The sequence below is a fragment of the Xenopus tropicalis genome, chromosome 2 (assembly GCF_000004195.4).
Source record: "Xenopus tropicalis strain Nigerian chromosome 2, UCB_Xtro_10.0, whole genome shotgun sequence".
In the NCBI taxonomy this organism is placed as follows: domain Eukaryota; kingdom Metazoa; phylum Chordata; class Amphibia; order Anura; family Pipidae; genus Xenopus; species Xenopus tropicalis.
Window position 1 is genome coordinate 126,284,051 of NC_030678.2, and position 21,926 is coordinate 126,305,976.

The window sequence follows — 21,926 nt, forward strand, 5'->3', positions numbered from 1 at the left end:
AAAGAGAATCATTCCTAGTAGGCTCTTGAACTGTCTGAAATAAAAAGTTGTCATTTAGCATATTTACAAACCTACTATCTTTTTCTGACTTGGCCACCCCATTACTCCAGTCCAGTGCTGTCTAACTGGTGGCCCGCGGGCCGCATGCGGCCCTTGACCCCCCTCTGTGTGGCCCCCCACCTGTCTGGCTGCTTTGATGGGTTAATTTTGTGTGAGCTTTAAATGGTATCAGTATTGAGATTAACTGGCCCCCTGCATGGTTATCACCTCAGATTCAGGCTGTAATCCCTCTGTATTGTTTAAAAATGTAATCCCCTGTGCTGTTCACACCTTTTAATCACTGCATTGTTCACCCCCTGCAGTGTTCACACCTCAGGCTGTAATCATCCACATTGTTCACCTCTTCACACCTCAGACATTGTATGTACTGCATGGCCTATGCTGCCTGTGTATAAGCAGCATAGAGTAGGCACAGTAGGGCACATAAACAGCATAGGGCAGGGAGGGTATGGCACACACAGGCAGCATAGGACAGGCAGAGTATGGCACACACAGGCAGCATAGGACAGGCAGAGTGCTGCCTGTGTGTGCCATACTCTGCCTACCCTATGCTGCCTGTGGGAGGTGAACCTGGCAGGGGTTTGTTCTGGGAGTTTGTTAGCAGTTGGAAATAGCCATTAAATGGTCCCTAAGGTGTGTAATTATATGCTGGGGGTTGCTGTGCTATCCACAGGGGGGGGGGAGGAGGCATATGGATTTAAGAGTGTGTCTTAATATGACATAATATAATTTTTTAACATATGAATGATGGTTGATATCGCTGCAGCGACCATTGTGATAAAATGGGTGTGGTTTGAAGTGGGTGTGGTTTAAAATGGGGGAGTGGCCAACACTGGCTTTCATTAGCGGCCCTCCACCATGTATGCGAGAGAAATTCCGGCCCTCGGCACTGCAGAAGTTGGACAGCACTGCTCCAGTCAATATCTGGATAACTGAAGTTTCCCATAATGTTACTTTTTATTACTTATCGAGAGGGTCCAGAGAAGGGCAACTAAGCTGGTAAAGGGTATGGAAAGTCTCAGTTATGAAGAAAGACTGGCCAAGTTGGGTCTGTTTACACTGGAGAAGAGGCGCTTAACCCTTTCCCTGCCATGCACGTGGGTACTACGTTGTTTTAAAAAAAGGCAGTTTCCTGCCAACACCATAGTACCCACGTTTTTTCTCCCTAAGTGATTCTCTCTGCATCGGCGGCAAAAGCCGCAGAGAGACAGATGTGCCCCAAACCCCTTCGGCAACGAGCCGGAGGGTTGGGGGGGATGGTCCTGCGATGCGATTGTCGCAGGACCATCCTACAAGCAGCATCTGCTGCTTGTACTGCTTCCTGCTTCCCCCCCCAGCGCCGCCTCCCACCTACTTCCTCCAGGACTGCAGCATGGAGGAGCAGGGAACCGATCTGACCTTCAGGACAGGTAAGTGTGATTTTATTTTTATTTATACACACCTTTACACACACTTACATACATTTATACACACATACAACACAATTAACACAGGTTTTTTTTTTTTCCACTTTGCACACCTATATACACTTATATACACTCATATACACACTGTCACACAACTTTTACATGTGCACATGTATACACAAACTCACAAAAACTTTCATTTTACTTTTTTTTTTTTTTTATTTCCCCCACCATTTTGACAGCGTGACTATTCTGACCACTAATTATGCTGTCATTTGACTTATTTTGTTGTTTCATTGAGTTGCATAATTTTTGCATTTTTATCCCTGTATAAGTGTTCCTGATCTGTTTTTAGCATAGCTTTGCCATGTGTAACTTTGGTGTACCTATTTTGAATTCATCAGAATGTGTACTCTCCAAAAATATATGGTTTTCTGGGGGTCCCTGTGTAGTTTGGGGGTCTTACGGCACATAATACGCTGTCAGGGGGCTCTGTGTGCAAAAGCTGAGTTGGCAGGCGAGAAATCCATATGCGCTATTTTCATTTTGGGGTCAGTACACACCACAGACTTTGGTATATCTATGCATATTGGGCATCAAACTGTTCAGCAGACCTCTGGTGTTCCTATTTGGGGTGACTTGCCTTTGTAAGCAAGAAATTGTGTGAGATAAATGCGGCAAACTGCAACATTTTTATGCGATTTTCTCAAATGTCATAAAAACCACTAACTTAAGGAAAGCTTTGCAGATTTGTCAGAATGTGTACTTTTCAAAAATATATGGTTTTCTGGGGTCTCTGTATAGTTAGGGGGGGTTACGGTACATAATACGCTGTCAGGGGGCTCTGTGTGCAAAAGCTGCCTTGGCGAGAAATCCATATGCGCTATTTTCATTTTGGGTTCAGTACACACCACAGACTTTGGTATATCTATGCATATTGGGCATCAACCTGTTCAGTAGACCTTAGGTGTTCCTATTTGGTGTGATTTGCCATTGTATGCAAGAAATTGTGTGAGATAAATGAGGCAAACTGCAATATTTTTATGTGATTTTCTGAAATGTCATAAAAACCACTAGCTTTAGGAAAGCTTTGCAGATTGGAACTTTGGTGTAGAAAGGACTCTTTACCAATGTTTGATTTTTCAGAATGTGTACTTTCCAAAAATATAGGGTTTTTAGGGGTCACCCTACATTTCTGCAGCTTCTACCCCTCATAAAACTGCCATGTGTTTATGAATTAGGTAAAGATAAGCCATGAAATTAGTGTGCACAAGGTATATTTGGGGGTCTCTAAGTGCCATGTGCTTTGATAAACCTATGTACTGTGGGCATCAAACTGTTCAGTAGACCTCTGGGGTTCATATTTAGGGTGTTTTGTCTTGGTACCTAATGACCTGTAGAAAATAAGATGCTGCATAGTGGAAGTTTTGAGGTGAATTTTGGAAATGCCATAAAAATCGTCAAACTTAGGAAAGCTTTATGGCTTGGTACTGTGGAGTAGAAAGACATGGGTACCCATTTTAGATTCGGGGGAATGTGTACTTTCCAAAAATATATGACTTTCTGGGATGAATGTACTTTTTACTAGCATTATCCCACATATAATGATGTAAATGTGTTGATTTTGCAGAAGCTGAAATGACAGAAATGATAGATCAAATGGGGGTATGTTCACATTGGGGCCCCTACATGCCACATACTTAGGTAAACCTATACATATTGGGCCTCAAACTGTTCAGTGGACCCCTGGTGTTCAAATTCAGGGTGTTTTATCTTGGTACCTAATGCTATGTGGGAGATAAGATGCTGTAAACTGGAAGCTTTGAGTGGATTTTTGGAAATGTTATCAAAATTGCCAACTTTAGGAAAGTTTTGCGGCTTGGTACTTTGGAGTAGAAAGACATGGGTACCCATTCTAGATTTGGGGGAATGTGTACGTTCCAAAAATATATGGCTTTCTGGGCTGAATGTACTTTTTACTAGCATTATCCCACATCTAATTATGTAAATGTTGATTTTGCAGAAGCTGAAATGACCGTACATATGGGTGTATGTTCACATTGGGGCCCCTACATGCCACATACTTAAGTAAACCTATACATATTGGGCATCAAACTGTTCAGTGGACCCCTGGCATTCATATTTAGGGTGTTTTATTTGGTTACTTTATGACCTTTAGGAGTTAAGATACTATAGACTGGAAGCTTTGAAGCAATTTTTAAAAAATTTCACAAATTTTGATAAAAACCAATAAATTTAGGAAAGCATTGCGACTTGATAGTTTGGAGTAGACAGACATTTGTGCCTATTCTGGATTCCCCAGAATCTGTTCTTTCTAAAAATGTAAAATTTTCTGGTATAAACTTTCTGTTTTTGGCCTTGAAATCTAAAGTATGCAGCTTTCTGGAGCAGTGCTTTGGAAATTTGGTAGTGTACTGCTGGAGGTTTTTGACCTATACAAGTGAGAAATCTCCATAAAACTATATATATTTGGTATTGACACATTCAGGAGACATGGGACTTTCCAAATCAGGTGTATTTTCATGCATAAAATAATTTTTGTTTCTGTGTTTATATTATGGAAAATATTATTTTTTATCATTTTTAGACATTTAGAAGCCTATATCTTGTAACAAAATTGGAATTACACAAAAATTCTACCATATTTTAAAAGCTTAGGTTGTCCTGAAAAAAACGATATATTGTTTTTCTGGGTAAACTAAAAGTCCCCCCAGGGAAAGGCCCCTAAAGTGAAACAGTGCAAAACATTCAAAAACTGTCTGGCAGTAGAAGTTCCGCTTTGTTCAAAACAGCTGGCAGTGAAAGGGTTAAGAGGGGACATGATAACTATGTATAAATATATAAGGGGATCATATAATAACTTTTCTAATGTTTTATATACGATTAGGTCCTTCCAACGGACACGAGGGCACCCACTCCGTTTAGAAGAAGGGAGGTTCCATTTAAATATTCGGAAAGGATTTTTTACTGTGAGAGCTGTGAAGTTGTGGAATTCCCTCCCTGAATCAGTCGTGCTGGCTGATACATTATATAGCTTTAAGAAGGGGCTGGATGGATTGTTAGCAAGCGAGGCAATACAGGGACTGGTTCGATTGCCATCTTGGAGTCCGGAAGGAATTTTTTCCCCTCTGCGGCAAATTAGAGCGAGGCTTCTGATGGGTTTTTTGCCTTCCTCGGGATCAACTAGAAGTTAGGCAGGTTATTTATAGGCATTTTGGTTGAACGTGATGGACGTATGTCTTTTTTCAACACAACTTACCATGTTACTATGTAGTCTGGCAAGATCTGTTACACATAAAACCATGCTGGCACAAACTTATAGTATTGTGATTTGCAATGTATTCAAGTACCCTACCCCTTACTACCCCTTCCAAAAGCTTTCCTACCACTGATGCCAGACTAACAGACCTATAGTTTTCAAGTTGATCCAGGGACTTGTCCGATTGCCATCTTTGAGTCAGGAAGGCCTGTTTTCCCCTTTGCGGCAAATTAGAGCAAGGATTCTGAGGGGTTTTTTCGCCTTCCTCCGGATCAACTAGAAGTTAGGAAGGTTATATATATAGGCATTATGGTTGAACGTGATGGACGTATGTCTTTTTTCAACCCAACTTACCATGTTACTATGTAGTCTGGCAAGATCTGTTACATATAAAACCATGCTGGCACAAGTTTAGTTGATCCAGGGACTTGTCCAATTACCATCTTGGAGTCAGGAAGGCCTTGTTTCCCCTCTGCGGCAAATTAGAGTGAGGCTTCTGATGGATTTTTTCGCCTTCCTCCGGATCAACTAGAAGTTAGGAAGGTTATATATATAGGCATTATGGTTGAACGTGATGGACGTATGTCTTTTTTCAACCCAACTTACCATGTTACTATGTAGTCTGGCAAGATCTGTTACATATAAAACCATGCTGGCACAAGTTTAGTTGATCCAGGGACTTGTCCAATTACCATCTTGGAGTCAGGAAGGCCTTGTTTCCCCTCTGCGGCAAATTAGAGTGAGGCTTCTGATGGATTTTTTCGCCTTCCTCCGGATCAACTAGAAGTTAGGAAGGTTATATATATAGGCATTATGGTTGAACGTGATGGACGTATGTCTTTTTTCAACACAACTTACCATGTTACTATGCAGTCTGGCAAGATCTGTTACACATAAAACCATGCTGGCACAAACTTATAGTATTGTGATTTGCAATGTATTCAAGTACCCTACCCCTTATAACCCCTTCCAAAAGCTTTCCTACCACTGATGCCAGACTAACAGGCCTATAGTTTTCAGGGTGAGAACGGCATCCATTTTTAAATAACGGCACCACGTTAGCAATTTACCAGTCTCTCGGCACCATACCAGACCTCAATGAATCCTGAAAAATTAAGTAGAGAGGTTTGGCAATCACAGAGCTAAGCTCATTTACGGTAATACCCTGGGATGAATACCATTCAGTCCTGGACCTTTGTTTACCTTTACATGTTCAAGTCATTTTTGAATTTCCTCCTGAGTGACCCATGCATCATTAGTCTCTGCAGCATTATCTCAAAGGATACCATGTTATGATCACTGCTCTCCAAATGCTCACCCACACAAATGTTAGAGATGAGTTCAGTAACTTTAAGAAGGGGCTGGATGGATTCTTAGCAAGTGAGGCAATACAGGGTTATGGGAGATAGCTCTTAGTACAAGTGAGGGAATACAGGGTTATGGGAGATAGCTCTCAGTACAAGTGAGGGAATACAGGCTTATGGGAGATAGCTCTCAGTACAAGTGAGGGAATACAGGGTTATGGGAGATAGCTCTTAGTACAAGTTGATCCAGGGACTGGTCCGATTGCCATCTTGGAGTCAGGAAGGCCTTTTTTCCCCTCTGCGGCAAATTAGAGCGAGGCTTCTGATGGGTTTTTTTGCCTTCCTCGGGATCAACTAGAAGTTAGGCAGGTTATATATAGGCATTATGGTTGAACGTGATGGACGTATGTCTTTTTTCAACCCAACTTACTATGTTACTATTTAGACCCTCCTCTATTCATATTCTTTCTTTCAAACCACTGCCTAGATAATAGGTTAAATTGGACCCTAGCAAGCAGATAGCTCCAGAAATTCCTAAACCACTAAAAAAAAAAGCTAAATAAATCAAAAACTGCAAATAGTTTGCTGAATTTGAATAGCAGTTACAGTTACATATTTTTTCACAATGTTGTATATGATACTATGCCAGTAGTCTTTAAGTGGTGCTATTTTGACATGAGATTCCGGGAATTTATCATTCTTGGTACATGTATTCACTGTAGAAGTAAAAAAAAAAGGAACTTGCTTATCTGCCACTTTCAAAACAGAAAGGCACAGAGTATATCACTGTGACATTATATATAGGCTGGATGCCTAAAACTGAGTGTCTCATTATTAACTGCTGCCAGTGTCAAGCTGGGCATATAAGCATAGCATGGACATATAGTGGCTTGAAGCATAAGCACTGGGACATCATTACACACTATGTGGCAGTATAAAACTGGGCATATAACTGTGATGTTGTTATATGTGAGGATGGGACCTGTTATCAAGAATGGTCAAGACCATGGGGTTTATCCCAATAAGGAATCTTTCTATCATTTGGACCACTTAATTTTTAGAGTATATGAAAAAAATCTAATTGAAACATTAAATAAAACCAATAGGATTGTTTTTACACCAAAATGGATTCATGCAGCTTAGTTGCCATCAATTACAAGGTACTGTTTTATCGTTACAGAAAAAAAGGAATATGTTTTAAAATGTAATAATGGATCGTATACTTGATTTTGTTATTATATTCTGGGTATTTTGTCAGAAATAAGTGAAAATTAAATTTTGCTGTATGGTAGCTTGGTGACATCAGTTTCTGATAATCAGCCACATTTTTACCTGTTTGGTAAAAAGGTATCAAATCGTACCAGTTACTGTGTCAACCAAACTAAGTTCAGGGACAGCATCCCTTATATGGAAGACAGATGTCCAGAAAGGGTAGGCAGTAAAGTCTAGGAGTAAAAGTACAGGATTACGGTAATGGGCAAATATACAGGAAGCTGATTCATCGCCAGGATGTTTCCTCACTACTTGCAGACGTGACCTGAAATCTGAGCAAGCTAAAGGTTAGGGTAATGTTTGTGCAATAAGTCACACAGTTTGAATTAATGTAAATGCAGAAAAAATAACAACAACATGACAGGACCCATGCTGATTATTGTAGTCTAACCAAGGGATTTTCCATGGTTGCTTATTTAATTTATTTCATTACCCAAATATTACCTGGCCTTTGCTTAAACTGGGATTGACCATTGTACTGGCAGCCACTATTTTAGTAATATGTTCCTAGGCATCATACCATTTACAGAGAACTAAAAAGAACTCTCAAACATTAGTTCTATGGTGCTTAGCAGTCAGGTACTTGACATTCCATGCCATAGATTCTATGACAAGGAGAGTAAAAGCAAAGCTGGTAGGGGTAATATATGATTGTGGTGTGGGCTAAGAGAAGTTAAGCTAATCATTTCTAAATGTATCACTTTTACAGTCTTATTATAGTATGATACCAAGGTGCCAGATGAGTGCTTGCTGGGCAATCAAATTCTGTCAGTTGGCAAAAATAGGGCCTGTGCCAAAATGGTGTTCATGCATACTGTACATAGAACAACCTTTCACTATGAAAATTTAAGGCCATCAGAAACCTGCCTTGAAGAAGGGCACAAATGTATTAATCAACAAGGTTGGGGTTGTTTTCTCTGCAAAAGAGGCGCTTGCGAGGGGACATGATTACTCTGTACAAGTACATTAGAGGGGATTATAGGCAGATAGGGGATGTTCTTTTTTCCCATAAAAACAATCAACGCACCAGAGGTCACCCCTTTAGATTAGAGGAACGGAGCTTCCATTGGTTTTTCACGGTGAGTGCAGTGAGGTTGTGGAATGCCCTTCCTAGAGATGTGGTAATGGCATATTCTGTTAATGCCTTTAAGAGGGGCCTAGATGAGTTCTTGAACAATCAGAATATCCAAGGCTATTGTGATACTAATATCTACAGTTAGTACTAGTGGTTGTATTTATAGTTTATGTATGTGAGTGTATAGATTGGTAGGTGTGGGTTGTGTGTGCTGGGTTTACTTGGATGGGTTGAACTTGATGGACTCTGGTCTTTTTTCAACCCTATGTAACTATGTAACTAACTATGTAACTATGTAACAAAAAAGTGCACTGTGCCCAGCATTACCTTCAATCTCAATTTATTATTCTGCAGAAAACTATTAGGTAAAAGTGTTATTTACATCCTAAAATCATTAAATTAAGCTGTTGGTTCTCCCCATCTAGAGACATATCTCCTGTGGTGTCAACAATGCCCTGAAGTCTCCTCATATCCAACATGTTTTCCTGATCTGAAGTCACATGGAAAAGATAATGCTTAGTTCTTTATTGGAAATACCCATAATTCTATGTTCCTGCACCAAGACCGGTGTACATGTGCAGTTAAATGTCCAGAGGACATTTCTCCTATCGTTAAGAAATTATTAATCTGACCTGATTGTCATTGCCTTCTGTCTCCATCGTTTTGGCTGCATTTAACAAGTCCTGCTTTTCCTACTGCTCCTGCCTGTTTACCGGTACCATTGCTGCTTATTCTCAGTCTTCTTCCACCTATGTAGAGTCTAGGGGGTGGCTGTAGCTTTGTGCATTTACTGACACGGCGCCATCTTTATGTTGGCGAACACAACAGAGGGGGAAAACAGAAATATTTGGGAACAGACTGCGGGAGAAATGATTGCTATTTTTTTTTTTTAAAAAAAGTTAGTTACCAAGTACAGGCAAAGGACCTCTTACACATATTGGGGTATAACCCTTTCCTTGTCCTTTAAGAGCAAATAGGAATGTACAGTAGTTTCAATAACGCCCCTTTTATTTTGCTGCCAGTGTGCTTGTCAGAAACAGCCAAAATCTACAAAATCTGCCAATCATTTATATATTGGGGAGATTTGTCAAAATGTAAGTTTAATACATAAAAAAAAGCTTAATACATAAAAACATACATTCTATTTATTCCTATGGGATTTTTAGAAGAAGCATATTAATCAATGGCTGAAAGATACAGCTCGCTATTTGCTAAATACACTTCTAAAAATACCATAGGAATTAATAAAATGTGAGTTTTTATGTATTAAGCTCTAAACTTACATTTTGATAAATCTGCCCTTCAGGGGCTGATTTACTAATCCACGAATCCGAATCCGAATGAGAAAAATTCAGATTGGAAAACGAACATTTTGCGACTTTTTCGTATTTTTTGCGATTTTTTCGTCGCCGTTACGACTTTCCCGTAAATTGTCGCGACTTTTTCGTAACCGGTACGACTTCATTGCCAGTACAAATTTCGTGAATTGTCGCGACTTTTTCATTGCCATTATAACTTTCGAGAATTGTTGCGACTTTTTCATTGCCATTATAACTTTCGTGAATTGTCGCAACTTTTTCATAGCCATTATAACTTTCGTGAATTGTCGCAACTTTTTCATTGCCATTATAACTTTCGTGAATTGTCGCAACTTTTTCATAGCCATTACGACTTTCGTGAATTGTCGCAACTTTCGTATTGAGAGCTCGAAAAAGTCGCGTCAATTTACGGAAAAATCGCAAAATACCGATCATTACGAAAAAAACGCATTCGGACGCTTTTCGGACGTTCGTGGATTAGTAAATGTGCCCCTTAGTCTAACAAGACACAGATTTACTCCCAAACTATATTACCCTCCTTGTAGGAGATCCAGGACATTTGTTTGGTAATGTAAAGTGGTATACACACGTACAAGAAATAAAATGAAATAAATGCCCAGTGACATTGCTTTGCCATCTTGTCTGGTTTTGCTTCTGTAATCTGTAAAACTGATGAGTTGCCTCCTCGAAGTGGGAAATTAGAAATTATGTAAACTGGAAACCCCAGCGCTGGAAAGGGGAAGAAAGATGAGAGCAGCACATGGGAGGGACCAGTACTTCCTAGGGTATAAAGTGCATAAGGGACAGACACCATGAAAGGTTGAACTGTGTCCCGGTATCAGCCATCCTAAAGTCAAACTGACAGGAACCATGCTTGCTAAGGTACTGTGTATGACCTTTCTTTTTTTTTAAATAAAGTGTTACCATTAATGCATCTGGGATATACTTGTATTGTGAGGACCCAAGAGCTGGTTTAGAATTAACTTCAAATTTTGTTTATTGTTGTCTAATGTAGAAAGGAATTCTGCTGTATTAAAAATGATCATGGATATCTAACCTAGACAGCATGGGGCTCATTTAATTGCTTTAATGGACAGTGTGACTAGTATCGCTGACTGAGGCATTATATTCTTACAACATTCCTATTACTATCATACAGTATATATTTTATATAATAGTTACTATACTTGTTTGCTAAAACATCACAGCTTTTAATATGATGCAAATTTATTAAAGGAGAAGGAAAGTCATTTGAGCATTTTACTGCCAATAGAATCACCACATTAGTGCCACCTAGAATGCTATATTTATTCTGCAGAAAGTATTACCATTCCAGAGTAAACAGCCCTAGAAGCTTTCTCTGTTTGTTTAAGATTGAAGCTGCCATTTTAGCTTGGGTTCATAGCTTCCTGCTTGCAGCTTAGCAGTTATAGCTCAGATCACACATTTCTCACATTTCTGGGGGGAAAAGTGAGTTTTATGAATTCTTATGGGAGAGGGGAGAAGGAGAGGAGAGAACTGCAGAGACTCTGGCCCCTGGAATGAAGGATTTTTCTGAGAGAGGAAGTCAAATACCCAAGAACATGTTTACAAAAAATGAGACAAGAAATCCTGTTTCTTTTGACAGAGAGCTCAGTGCAGCTTTTCTGTGAGTGCTTATGGCTGTATTTACATAGACCTTTCGGATAAAGCTTACTTAGTTTTTAACTTTCCTTCTCCTTTAAAGAGGCAAAAGGTTACAAAATTTGTCAGCTGGCACAATATTAATATTATTATATGCTATTATTTGAAATATTATCTATAAAAGAAAATGTCATATCAGGTCAAAAGCATTCAAGGCTCTCATATATTACAGTGGAAGTGCAGTCTGCTATATTCAATAATTACTTGTGCTCCTGCCAGTGGATCACTTGATGACCCAGAAAATATTTTCTTGATGGGCCTATATTGTGTTTGAAGTCTGACCTTACATGATTAGGGTGATGCATATCCATTATCACCCCCACAGCGTGCACTAGGCACACATATGTTACAATTCTTTTAGGGACTTGGATAGGGCCAAAAAAGACAATGTCAACATTTTCTTAGTAGCCTCATATTAAGCAAATTAAATAAACAAAAGCTTGGTTTTCACTGCACATTTATTTTTTACACAGGGCTATAAAGGTTAACGTACTCTGCACTTTTGCAATTTATATTTATTTTTTGTTTTTAGTGGTTTCTGATATATTAGCATTTTAGACTGCTAATTTTAGGGTTTTAGATCAACAGCTCTCACTGAAGGTCACAGTGTCAGCAACCCTAACTATATACGTACTTTATTTGTACTTGCATAGATAGTTAACTCTAGGGTTATCTGACTCTAACTTTCAGCATGGTTTGGCAAAATAGTCACATGAACCTAAATAGGAAAAAATGTTTTTTCCCACATATTATCCAAAATGATACAGTATGATACAGTATGTACAGTATTTTTATATTGATGCATAAGAAATCCCATTAACAGTCATTTCCATTGACAGAATGCTATAAGCGACAAGCTTAGGACTAGTTGTAGGGTTCAGCTACAGTAGACAAACATTTTTACTCACAATTATTCATGTACTTTGCAGACAGTGACTGGGAGCTTTGCTCATGTGATCCATGGTTTGAGCAGTGCTAGCCTCACCGAAGCTGTGATCCAGAGAAGCAAGCGTATGATTCTGGATACCTTAGGAGTTGGATTGCTTGGGACAACTACTGAAGTCTTCCACAAAGCTTTACAGTATAGTAAAGTAAGAACATTGACTGCCCTGAGTTTTTACCTAAGGTGTTAATTTGAAAGCTTTCAAAGGATATCTTACTTACATAATTAAAAAGTATAGGACAATATTATTTTTTAGTCACCATGGTATTTGAATACATGAGGGTTGATTCACTAAAGTGTGTAAAAACGAGCGCTATTTATAGCATGCGTAAAATTTTTTATCACGTCTAATTTTTCACGTTTTAATGCACGATTCACTAAAAGTATATTTGCGTTAATTTAGACCCGATGCTGTTTGTGCTATTTAAGTTGCAAAGACTATTTTAGTGCGGTATTTGACGGACGCCATATTAGCAATACACGGCATTACTTGCATAAAACTACTATTAAGAAAATGACCATTTCCCTGCAAACTGGAGGCTACATCACTCTAGGGCCAACACAGACTTGAATAAATCCCACTGCAAAGTCCATATTGTGTTGCCAAAAGCTCATTAACTGTACTTTTCTATAATTACCGCCTGCCTCTGGTAGGTGTTAATTTTCGCACAGACAAATGCGATATTTAACGCGTCTAAGTGTTTGTGAATCATGTGTTAATATTATTTCGTAGCACGAAATTTAACGCATGCGATAGGCGACTTACCGCATGCATTAATACTTTAGTGAATCACGCTGTTTTTTTTGCGTCAATTTTAACGCAAAAAAGCGTGCGATAAAACTTATCGACCTTTAGTGAATCAACCCTATGGTATTTAAGTATAATTCCAATATGAAAGTTGTTTGCAGCCTGGTTTTATGGCTGGGATTTTAGACCTTGTCAGAGCATGAGTGTAACAAGACAAATATCAGGAACACTTTATGTTAAAGGCATATTTAAACTTTTCTTTAAAAGTATGGCACACTGACTGGAGAGGTCTTTTGCCAGACTGAATTACAGTATGAGAATAGAAGAGAAACTACTGAACTTAATATTTTTTAAATCTGAACCTCTATGTGGCAAGAGGATAACAGAGCAATGCTAAAATCCATATAAAATAGTGAAGGGAATGTGTTTTGCTATCTTGTTTGCCACATCGCAGCCTTGCCTCTTCTCCCCCACAACTACTGAAAAGGTAGGGAAGCATAAAGCTTCTATGTTTTATATGCATAAAACAGAAATGTATGATCAACCGAGCCCACATTATGGAGGAAATATGCTTATTGTTATTACTGTAATAGGGAAAGTTTATTGTTGCTTTGGTGATTTAAATGTGAATTTTCAAAGATTAATTTCTTCCATGTACTTCCTGATCTAATTCCTGTGATTTTTGTTGCAGAAAGCTTTAAAACTATGTAATGAATATGTAAAAACACAGCCTGCAATTTCCACTCTATTAAAGCTATTCATCTAAGTTGGCTTTGCCTTTTACAAGCAAATGTAATTTACTTTTGTAGCAATCATAAGAAATGAAATTGGCAATGCTGCATAGGGTATCTATTATTCTGCATTGTAAAAGAGACTGAGATTTAAAGTAAGCATATGACTTCCTCTCTTTTGTCTTGTCCTTGCATGAAATGAGAGAATATTTCATTGATTTCAGATTTACAGCACAGACATCACCAGCACTGTTTGGGGCCAATCAGACGTGCGGCTTCCTCCTCTCTATGCTTCTTTTGTCAATGGAGTTGCTGTAAGAAACTTTTGAATTATTTATGATCAATATAAGATAGCTCTTGTCCATTTTCCTGAAGCCAGGGTCTAGTAATAACACTAAATTATACTGGAGCTTTGTGAACAGTTTGTTTTAAAGCCCTAGTAGAAAAATACGACCATTTTTATGTTCAGAGGTCAAAATAATCCATAGCAGAAGTGCATTTAAGTTTGTAATATAAGCAATCATAACCACAATTACAGTAAAAGTTCTTGAGGGAAATGCTATACTGACATTTTGAAGTGCCAAGGCTTGCAAGGTTTAGGTGCCTAAACAGAAAATATACATTTATATTAGTTAGTGGGGGTGGGTGGAATACTACAGATCATTTGTAACTCTATTAATAGACCATTTTGTGTTTGGAATATGGTGTTAGGCCTAGTGGCAACCAGTATAGATTTCCTACCCTGCATTTATAGTAATGTTGGACATTATTTGTTAATTTGTAGGTTCATTCCATGGATTTTGATGACACCTGGCACCCTGCCACCCACCCTTCAGGGGCAGTCTTGCCTTCTTTGATTGCACTGTCAGAATCTTATCTTGGAAACCAGAGGCCATCTGGACTTGATCTTCTTTTGGCATTCAACATTGGCATAGAGGTTCAGGGAAGACTCATGCGCTTTTCTAAAGAAGCCAGAGACATCCCAAAAAGGTATAGAATGCAGACAAATCATTTTATGGACAAATACAAAAATGAGAGTTTAAATGTATATACAATTTTTAGATTTAGGCAAATAAATAAAAGGGCACTTGCTAATAATAATGCATTTGAATGCAGTCTTCATACAATGCCAGGGTACATTTGTACAATGTATGTAACTGATTACACTACGAAGGTGCGAATATATGAACCAGTCAGTCATGGGCTCAACTAAATTAATTTGGGCTCATCTATAAACACAGGGCAAATTTTCTCCTGGGCAGTAACCCATGACAACCAGACTGACTAATTGGTTGCTACTGGTTACTGCTCAGGTGCAAATTTGACCATTGTTTATAAATAAACCCCAACTTTTACAGTGATTCATATTTCTGAAAAGGACAGCCACACCAAAACTGTAACTCTAAGCTACTTCTTAGCATATGTTGATTCAGAATTTTTGTTTTTGTTTGTTTTTAAAGTTATTTCCAAAGGTAAATGTAATTCAAAACACTATTTATGTTTATGCCTTTGTATTTTCTAGTTCTGGCTATGAAACAATGTAATAAAATGGCATCAGTTACTGTCAGCCGGGGAGATTCTTTCAAATAGCAATTACATTTAGAAATGACTTTAACCCAATCAATCCGCCAATCAAAAGTTTTTATTTATATAGGAAAGGTGCATAAAATCAGATTATTTTCATTAGGCATTTTTTTAAAAGCCCTGCCAGTGAATGATCAAGAAAATATCAACACAACTAACACAAAAGTGTTATTGAAAGGTATAGTAGTTACTGCACTGGGAATTTATCATAACTATCTTTTATAATAGTTGCTCTTTAAATTAGTGTTGGTAGATTTGTAGTGTTTGCCTATTGAGTATGTTTAACAATTTAAAACTACCTATTTAACAGATTTCACCCTCCCACTGTGGTTGGACCTATGGGAAGTGCCGCAGCATCATCTAAATTCCTAAGTTTGAACCAGTCACAGTGCCGTGAGGCCCTTGCAATTGCTGCATCTTATTCTGGAGCCCCAATGGCTAATGTAGCCACACAAACCAAACCACTGCACATCGGCAATGCTGCTCGACATGGCCTTGAGGCTTCTTGTTTGGCATATCTAGGCCTTGAGGGGAACAAGAATATTTTTGATTTGGAGACTGGATTTGGTGCTTTTTATAATGACTATGATCCCCAGAGTTTACCATCTTTAGACTCTTTTACGTGGCTTCTGGAAGATCAAGATGTGGCTTTTAAGCGCTTTCCAGCACATCTTGGAATGCATTGGGTTGCAGATGCTGCTTCAGCTGCCCGAAGGCACATTGTTGGGAACAATGGATTGCTGCCTGTGGACAGTATAAAAAAAATTGTACTAAAATTCCCAGACACTAAGTATGTAAATCGTCCTTTCCCCACATCAGAACATGAAGCTCGGCATTCCTTCCAGTTTAATGCGTGCACTGCTCTCCTTGATGGGACTGTATCTGTTCAGTCATTTACTGAAAACAACATTTCTCGGCCAAATCTGAGAGAACTTCTAAGTAAGATACAAGTAGTTCACCCATCTGACAACAAACCAAATTTTGAGAAGCTATATTGTGAGGTGACTATAACAATGCAAAATGGAGATACTTTTAGCGAGAGATGTGACACTTTCTATGGTCACTGGAGAAAACCTCTTAGCAAAGAAGATCTTGTGTGCAAATTTAGGTCTAATGCTTCCACTGTTCTTTCAAACGATGGAGTAGAAGGTATTCTGGAAACTGTGTACAGACTGGAAGATGTGGCAGACTGTTCTGTGTTAAGTGACTTTCTGAAATTAAGAAATGAGCCGTTAGAAAAACACAAAGAAACTATTTTACACTAGTTTGTGTTCAGACCAGTCACTACTGTATATTAGGCCTATATGTTAACACTAACAGCATTATTAATACTGTAATACTAGTAGTTTTTGATTTTTCAACAGACACAGTTTGTTCCAGTTGCAGTTTGATGTTTATCTTTTAAAACCTTTATCTTAGCATATCTGTACTGCATGACTTGTAGAATGTTCTTTCTTCCCTCAGATTAGGTGCAATGGTTGGAAATATCATGCACTGATGAGCAAGCAGCCATTTGTATTGCAGGGATACAATACTTTCAGCTATCTGGCTGTAGGAGGTTATGCTGAAGGTGTTGTGCAACAGCTCGCACAAAAAAAGTTGACTCTTGAGAAATTCTTTATGTGGTTAATGTTGTGAGTGTCCCTAAAGGAAACACTAGAGTACTTTTTTCTAATTCTTTGAAACTGATGTTGTGCAATAATAAGTTTGCAATGGACTATGTTATTTTAAATATATTCATTTATACTGGGAAGAACAAAATGAGCTGTGTATTTAATTGAGCTTTGATAAAGGGATTTCTAATATTAATCATTTACAACGTTGCTTCAAACTATTGTGTAATATTGCTTAAAGCAATATAGTTTTGGGGCAACAAATAAAAAGTTTTGTTGTACTTCCTCTATATCCATTTCTTTGATGTTTATTTTCTGCCCCACCCTATTCCACCCCTATTTCCCTCCCATAAATAATGACTCATAAGAATTATACATGATTAACAACTGTACAATTTATTGATGTAACTATACATAACTTCAACAAGCATAAATATGTTATGTAACTTGTTATTCTCAATAAAAAAGTTACAACTTAAAAAAAAAAAACCCCAAAAAGGCATTGTAGGTCCCTGTTTACTAAATTTTATGTATCTAGTTTGCTCCTTGTTTCTTGCACAAACTAGATGTTGATGGGGGGTATTTTAGCCAATGTTGTAAGGGGTGGTATTCAGCCGACACATTTTAGCTAGCTGAAATGCTTCCATGATCACATCCTGTAGCTTCCCATAACCTCATGTAGAAAAACCTCATGTAGAATTTTCTTGTGGTACTGTCACTTGGAAATAATGCAATCTGTGCTAGAATGTTGTGAAATACTTATTCTTTTAAACTGTATCACATGACTTTTCCAGTGCTTATTATTCATCATTTTATAATAATGATAAATAATTATTTAAAATAATGTTTATTTAAGAACAACCATGGGAAGATAAAGGCACCTCTAAAGGCACAGTATTATAAACTTAAGTAGGGTCCTACATAAATATTCTGTTTCTTTATTTACTGTTGGTCTATTAAAGGAATACTGTCATGGGAAAAGAAGTTTTATCTTCAATAGCATATCAATAGCATTTCAATAGCGTTCCTCTAGCAGAATTCTGCACTAAAATCTGTTTTTTTAAAAGAGCAAACAGATTTTTGAAAATTGAACTGGGGGTAAACATATTCTTAGTTTTCCAGGTGCCCTCAGCTATGTGACCTGTGCTTTAATAAACTTCAGTCACTCTTTATTGCTGCAATACAAGTTGGAGTGATTTCACCCCCCTCCCTTACCCCCCCCAGCAACCGATCAGCAGAACAATGGGAAGGCAGCAAGATAGCAGCTCCCTGACACCTGCAATGCTAAAAATGCTCCCATGCCCCACCTAGCATTAGGGCTCTGGCACACGAGGAGATTTGTCGCCTGCGTTTTTTCCCCCTGGCGCGAAGAGATTTCATGCGAGTTGAGCTCCAGGCGATCTGCTACCCATGGTACCACTCAACAGTTAACCCCCCCTCATGTTTACTCAAGTCGCTCAGAAAAGAGTCTGTGTGCGATTTGAAACAGCAGGCGATTTGAAGTAGCCTCGTATGTTTTGACGCTGGCGATTTCCATTGATTTAGCATTGGCGTCTTGTCGCCAAATCGCTCTTTTAAAAATCGCCGGCGACAAATCTCCTCGTGTGCCAGAGCCCTTAGATATCAGAATAGCACTCAATAGTAAAAATCCAAGTCTGCCTGTTTATAGGAACAAACAGTAATTAGATCCCAATGGCTGAGACCTGCATTGGTTCTACTAAATGCCTTACAAGTAATTATTAGGCAAGAAATTAGCTTATGCTGAAATGCTGAAAACAAGAAACCGGATGGGGGGAGGCAGTAGAAATTGCTAAACTAAGGGGCTGATTTACTAACCCACGAATCCGACCCGAATTGGAAAAGTTCCGACTTGAAAACGAACATTTTGCGACTTTTTCGTATTTTTTGCGATTTTTTCTGCGTCTTTACGAATTTTTCGTTACCAATACGATTTTTGCGTAAAAACGCAAGTTTTTCGTAGCCATTACGAAAGTTGCGTAAAATCGCCCGATTTTTTCGTAGCGTTAAAACTTACGCGAAAAGTTGCGCCTTTTTCGTAGCGTTAAACTTAAAAGGTGCGAAGTTTCGCATAAGTTTTAACGCTACGAAAAAAGCGCAACTTTTTGCGCAAGTTTTAACGCTACGAAAAATCGCCAGATTTTACGCAACTTTCGTAATGGCTACGAAAAACTCGCGTATTTACGCAAAAATCGTATTGGTAACGAAAAATTCGTAAAGAAGCCGAAAAAATCGCAAAAATACGAAAAAATCACAAAATACCGATCATTACGAAAAAAACGCAATCGGACTCATTTCGACCCGTTCGTGGGTTAGTAAATGTGCCCCTTAATGTCAATTCAGTTTAAGGAAACACAGAACTCAGACAGGCCAGGTCATACACGGTAAGACAATCAACCTAAATGCGGTGCCAATGAATTATTCAAAATACAGGATCAGACAAGTCAATAATCAAACACTAAGATTTCAGTAAAGCTTTAATACAATCTGCGGGTTTACAGACACCCAAACCACCCACACCAAACCTGTTTGGAAATTCTACCATTTGGTCCTTGTTCATAATGTAAATTGTAATCAATAGGTTGTACCTGTAGTATGTAAAGCCAACGCTCAATGTACAGGAAAAAAAGAAAGAAAAATCACAATATGGTGCATAATTCTTTGTAGTTGCTATATCCAGAGGAGAAGCAGAGAGGAACCGGCAAAGATATACTAAAGACCCGGGGCATTAAAACACAAATTTTTCCTTTTTGTAAAAAGTTTTTTTTCCTTTTTTATAATATAAATTGTAGTCAGCCTGCATTCACCTTGACCTCTGCTATGAGGGAAACCCTCTTTAAAATAGGCCTCCCTAATATACATAGTTAGTCCCAAGTCCTCTTGACTGCAATACACAGCTTTGTACAATGTTACTATATAGAAATGTACACACAGGGAGGACAAACTTAATAATAAACAAGTATATATATAATATACAGGGATTAAGTGCCATGTGGTAAGATACATGGTAGGAAAGAGGTCCCTGCCATATAGACCTTACAGTCCAAGTAAGCTCTGTGTCCTGTCTGGATCCTACAGGCAGACTTATATTGCTATAAGCCCCGCAGTATTAGCCCTGACTGCCCCATCACAATTCAAGGTCAGATTGGTCCGTATGATGGTTCAGCTTGATTGGATTGCCACATGATTGGACCATTCTGGAAAGAATCAAACCCTGTTCTGAATTTATGACTGTGGCTAATCCTTTTCTGAAATACAAAGTTGGCTGCCAAATCTCCAATGTTGATATTGTTTTTTTACATACTGTATGGAAGACAAAAGATACTGAAACCCACATACTTCAGTAACTGACTGTAGCACTACCCAACAGTGGCATTCTCTATAGACTAAATAGCTGACTGTGGGTTGGCTACCCTACCCTATGCCCACAACCTCCCAAGGCCTAAAGGCTGTCGCAACCCCCTACATTTAGTTTTTGCCAAATTTTTAAAAATGTGTAATATATATAAAATAGCCAAAAATGAAATTTCCACTATTTACTGGAAAGGCAACACAAATAGTCATAAATGGCAATTTTATTCTTATGACAAATCCTTTTTATATATACAGTGAATTAACTAGGAAAGCTGCAATACCATCTCTCAGCAATGTGGAGCTTTGGTCCCTGCATATTAGGAGGTGGGGCTAAACCGAACCAAAATTGCCTCCTGCGGCAAAATGTACCCTCTTGCCAGGATATTGTCACTTGGAAACACAGACAATAGTGTTTCCAAGTGATAACTGATTGACAAGTGACTATACTGAGCTTGCAGATGATTTCCAGAAAATTGCACAGAGGGATTTTGATTGTTTTGATTGCCGTGGGGGAAAAAACTCTCCAAAAAGTCCCATGTGCCCTAGATATAAATGTAAAAGAAGCAATTTTCAGCTGGGAAGAGAAAGGTTAAATACCAGGAGTCAATCCAGCAAGCAGCAATATAATTATCATGAACAATGCAATCTCATATATTTTCCCTGTTGTTTATTTGTTAATCAGCTTCAGCTCAAAGGCTCAGCCTCTTGGGATCTGGTGAGGTCAAATAATGGTACTGACACCACTTACTCCATTATAAAAGCACAATATCTTGTCAGCAAATTACTCTGTGTGTGGAAAAACATTCCCGAGGAGAATTGGAGAATGTTCCTGATACTGAGCCAACCAATGTATTCTTTCAGGGTTGCCATGACAACTGGAAATAAGCCTGGGAAATTTATAGCATGGAAAAATGTAGAAATCTATAGTAAAATCATGCACATATATGCAGATAATGAATGTCTATGTTTCTACTGGAATCTAAGTTGATTTCAGAAAAATATACAACAAACTTAATAGTTTGTGCATTTTTTTGCCAATTGCACCCACTTTGTGAATGGTCCCTCATATCTCCCACCCAAGAAATTTTCCTTATACTGTTATTTGCGCAGCAATATTCATAGTATTGCTCTACCTACCCTTGTCTTCACAGAGCAAAACTGTTTCTGTGTTCAGATATGCTAAAAATTAGAACACAAAGTTTTATAATTACTATAAACGTACTTAAATGTAATCTACAAACCAAAATTCTAATCAGGATTCTCATCAGCTCTGTCTGGGCTCAGAGTTTTAAGGGGGCTAGAGTGTTGGTGGGAAAGTTGGAGCTTGGGTGGGTCAAGTGTGTACCACTGCAGCTGAATGCATGTATTTTAAAATACTGACACTTTCCCATGAAAATCAGTTGCAACATTGTACCCTGCCAAGGCAGTCTGGGCACTGCAAGTGTAGGAAATCTGCTCCACTCTAACAATAATAAGTCTTTTTTATATATGTTTGCTCAGTTATCTGTCCATGAAGACTGTGAGTTAGAGCTAAGT

The 21,926-nt window shown here is 38.4% G+C and overlaps 1 protein-coding gene across 2 annotated transcripts; it reads left to right on the forward strand.

Moving 5' to 3' along the window:
- Positions 1–1,427: 1,427 nt before the first annotated feature.
- acod1 (aconitate decarboxylase 1) lies at positions 1,428–17,299 on the forward strand. Of its 2 annotated transcripts, none has more exons than XM_031897089.1 (5): positions 1,428–1,469; positions 12,329–12,490; positions 14,046–14,135; positions 14,606–14,811; positions 15,716–17,299. In XM_031897089.1, the coding sequence occupies exons 2-5, from the start codon at positions 12,413–12,415 to the stop codon at positions 16,668–16,670; spliced, it is 1,329 nt and encodes a 442-aa protein (XP_031752949.1). In that variant the 5' UTR covers positions 1,428–1,469; positions 12,329–12,412; the 3' UTR covers positions 16,671–17,299. The 2 variants fall into 2 exon arrangements, with proteins under 2 accessions (XP_031752949.1, XP_002931983.3); XM_002931937.5 differs by lacking the exon at positions 1,428–1,469 and adding an exon at positions 10,497–10,598.
- The last annotated feature ends 4,627 nt before the right edge of the window (positions 17,300–21,926 follow it).

What these genes read in the sequence shown, in the direction of transcription:
- acod1 (XM_002931937.5), top strand. An exon ending in CTTTTGTCAATGGAGTTGCT is followed by an intron (nt 14,136 to 14,605) that starts GTAAGAAACTTT and finishes GTTAATTTGTAG; the next exon opens with GTTCATTCCATGGATTTTGA. An exon ending in GCCAGAGACATCCCAAAAAG is followed by an intron (nt 14,812 to 15,715) that starts GTATAGAATGCA and finishes CCTATTTAACAG; the next exon opens with ATTTCACCCTCCCACTGTGG.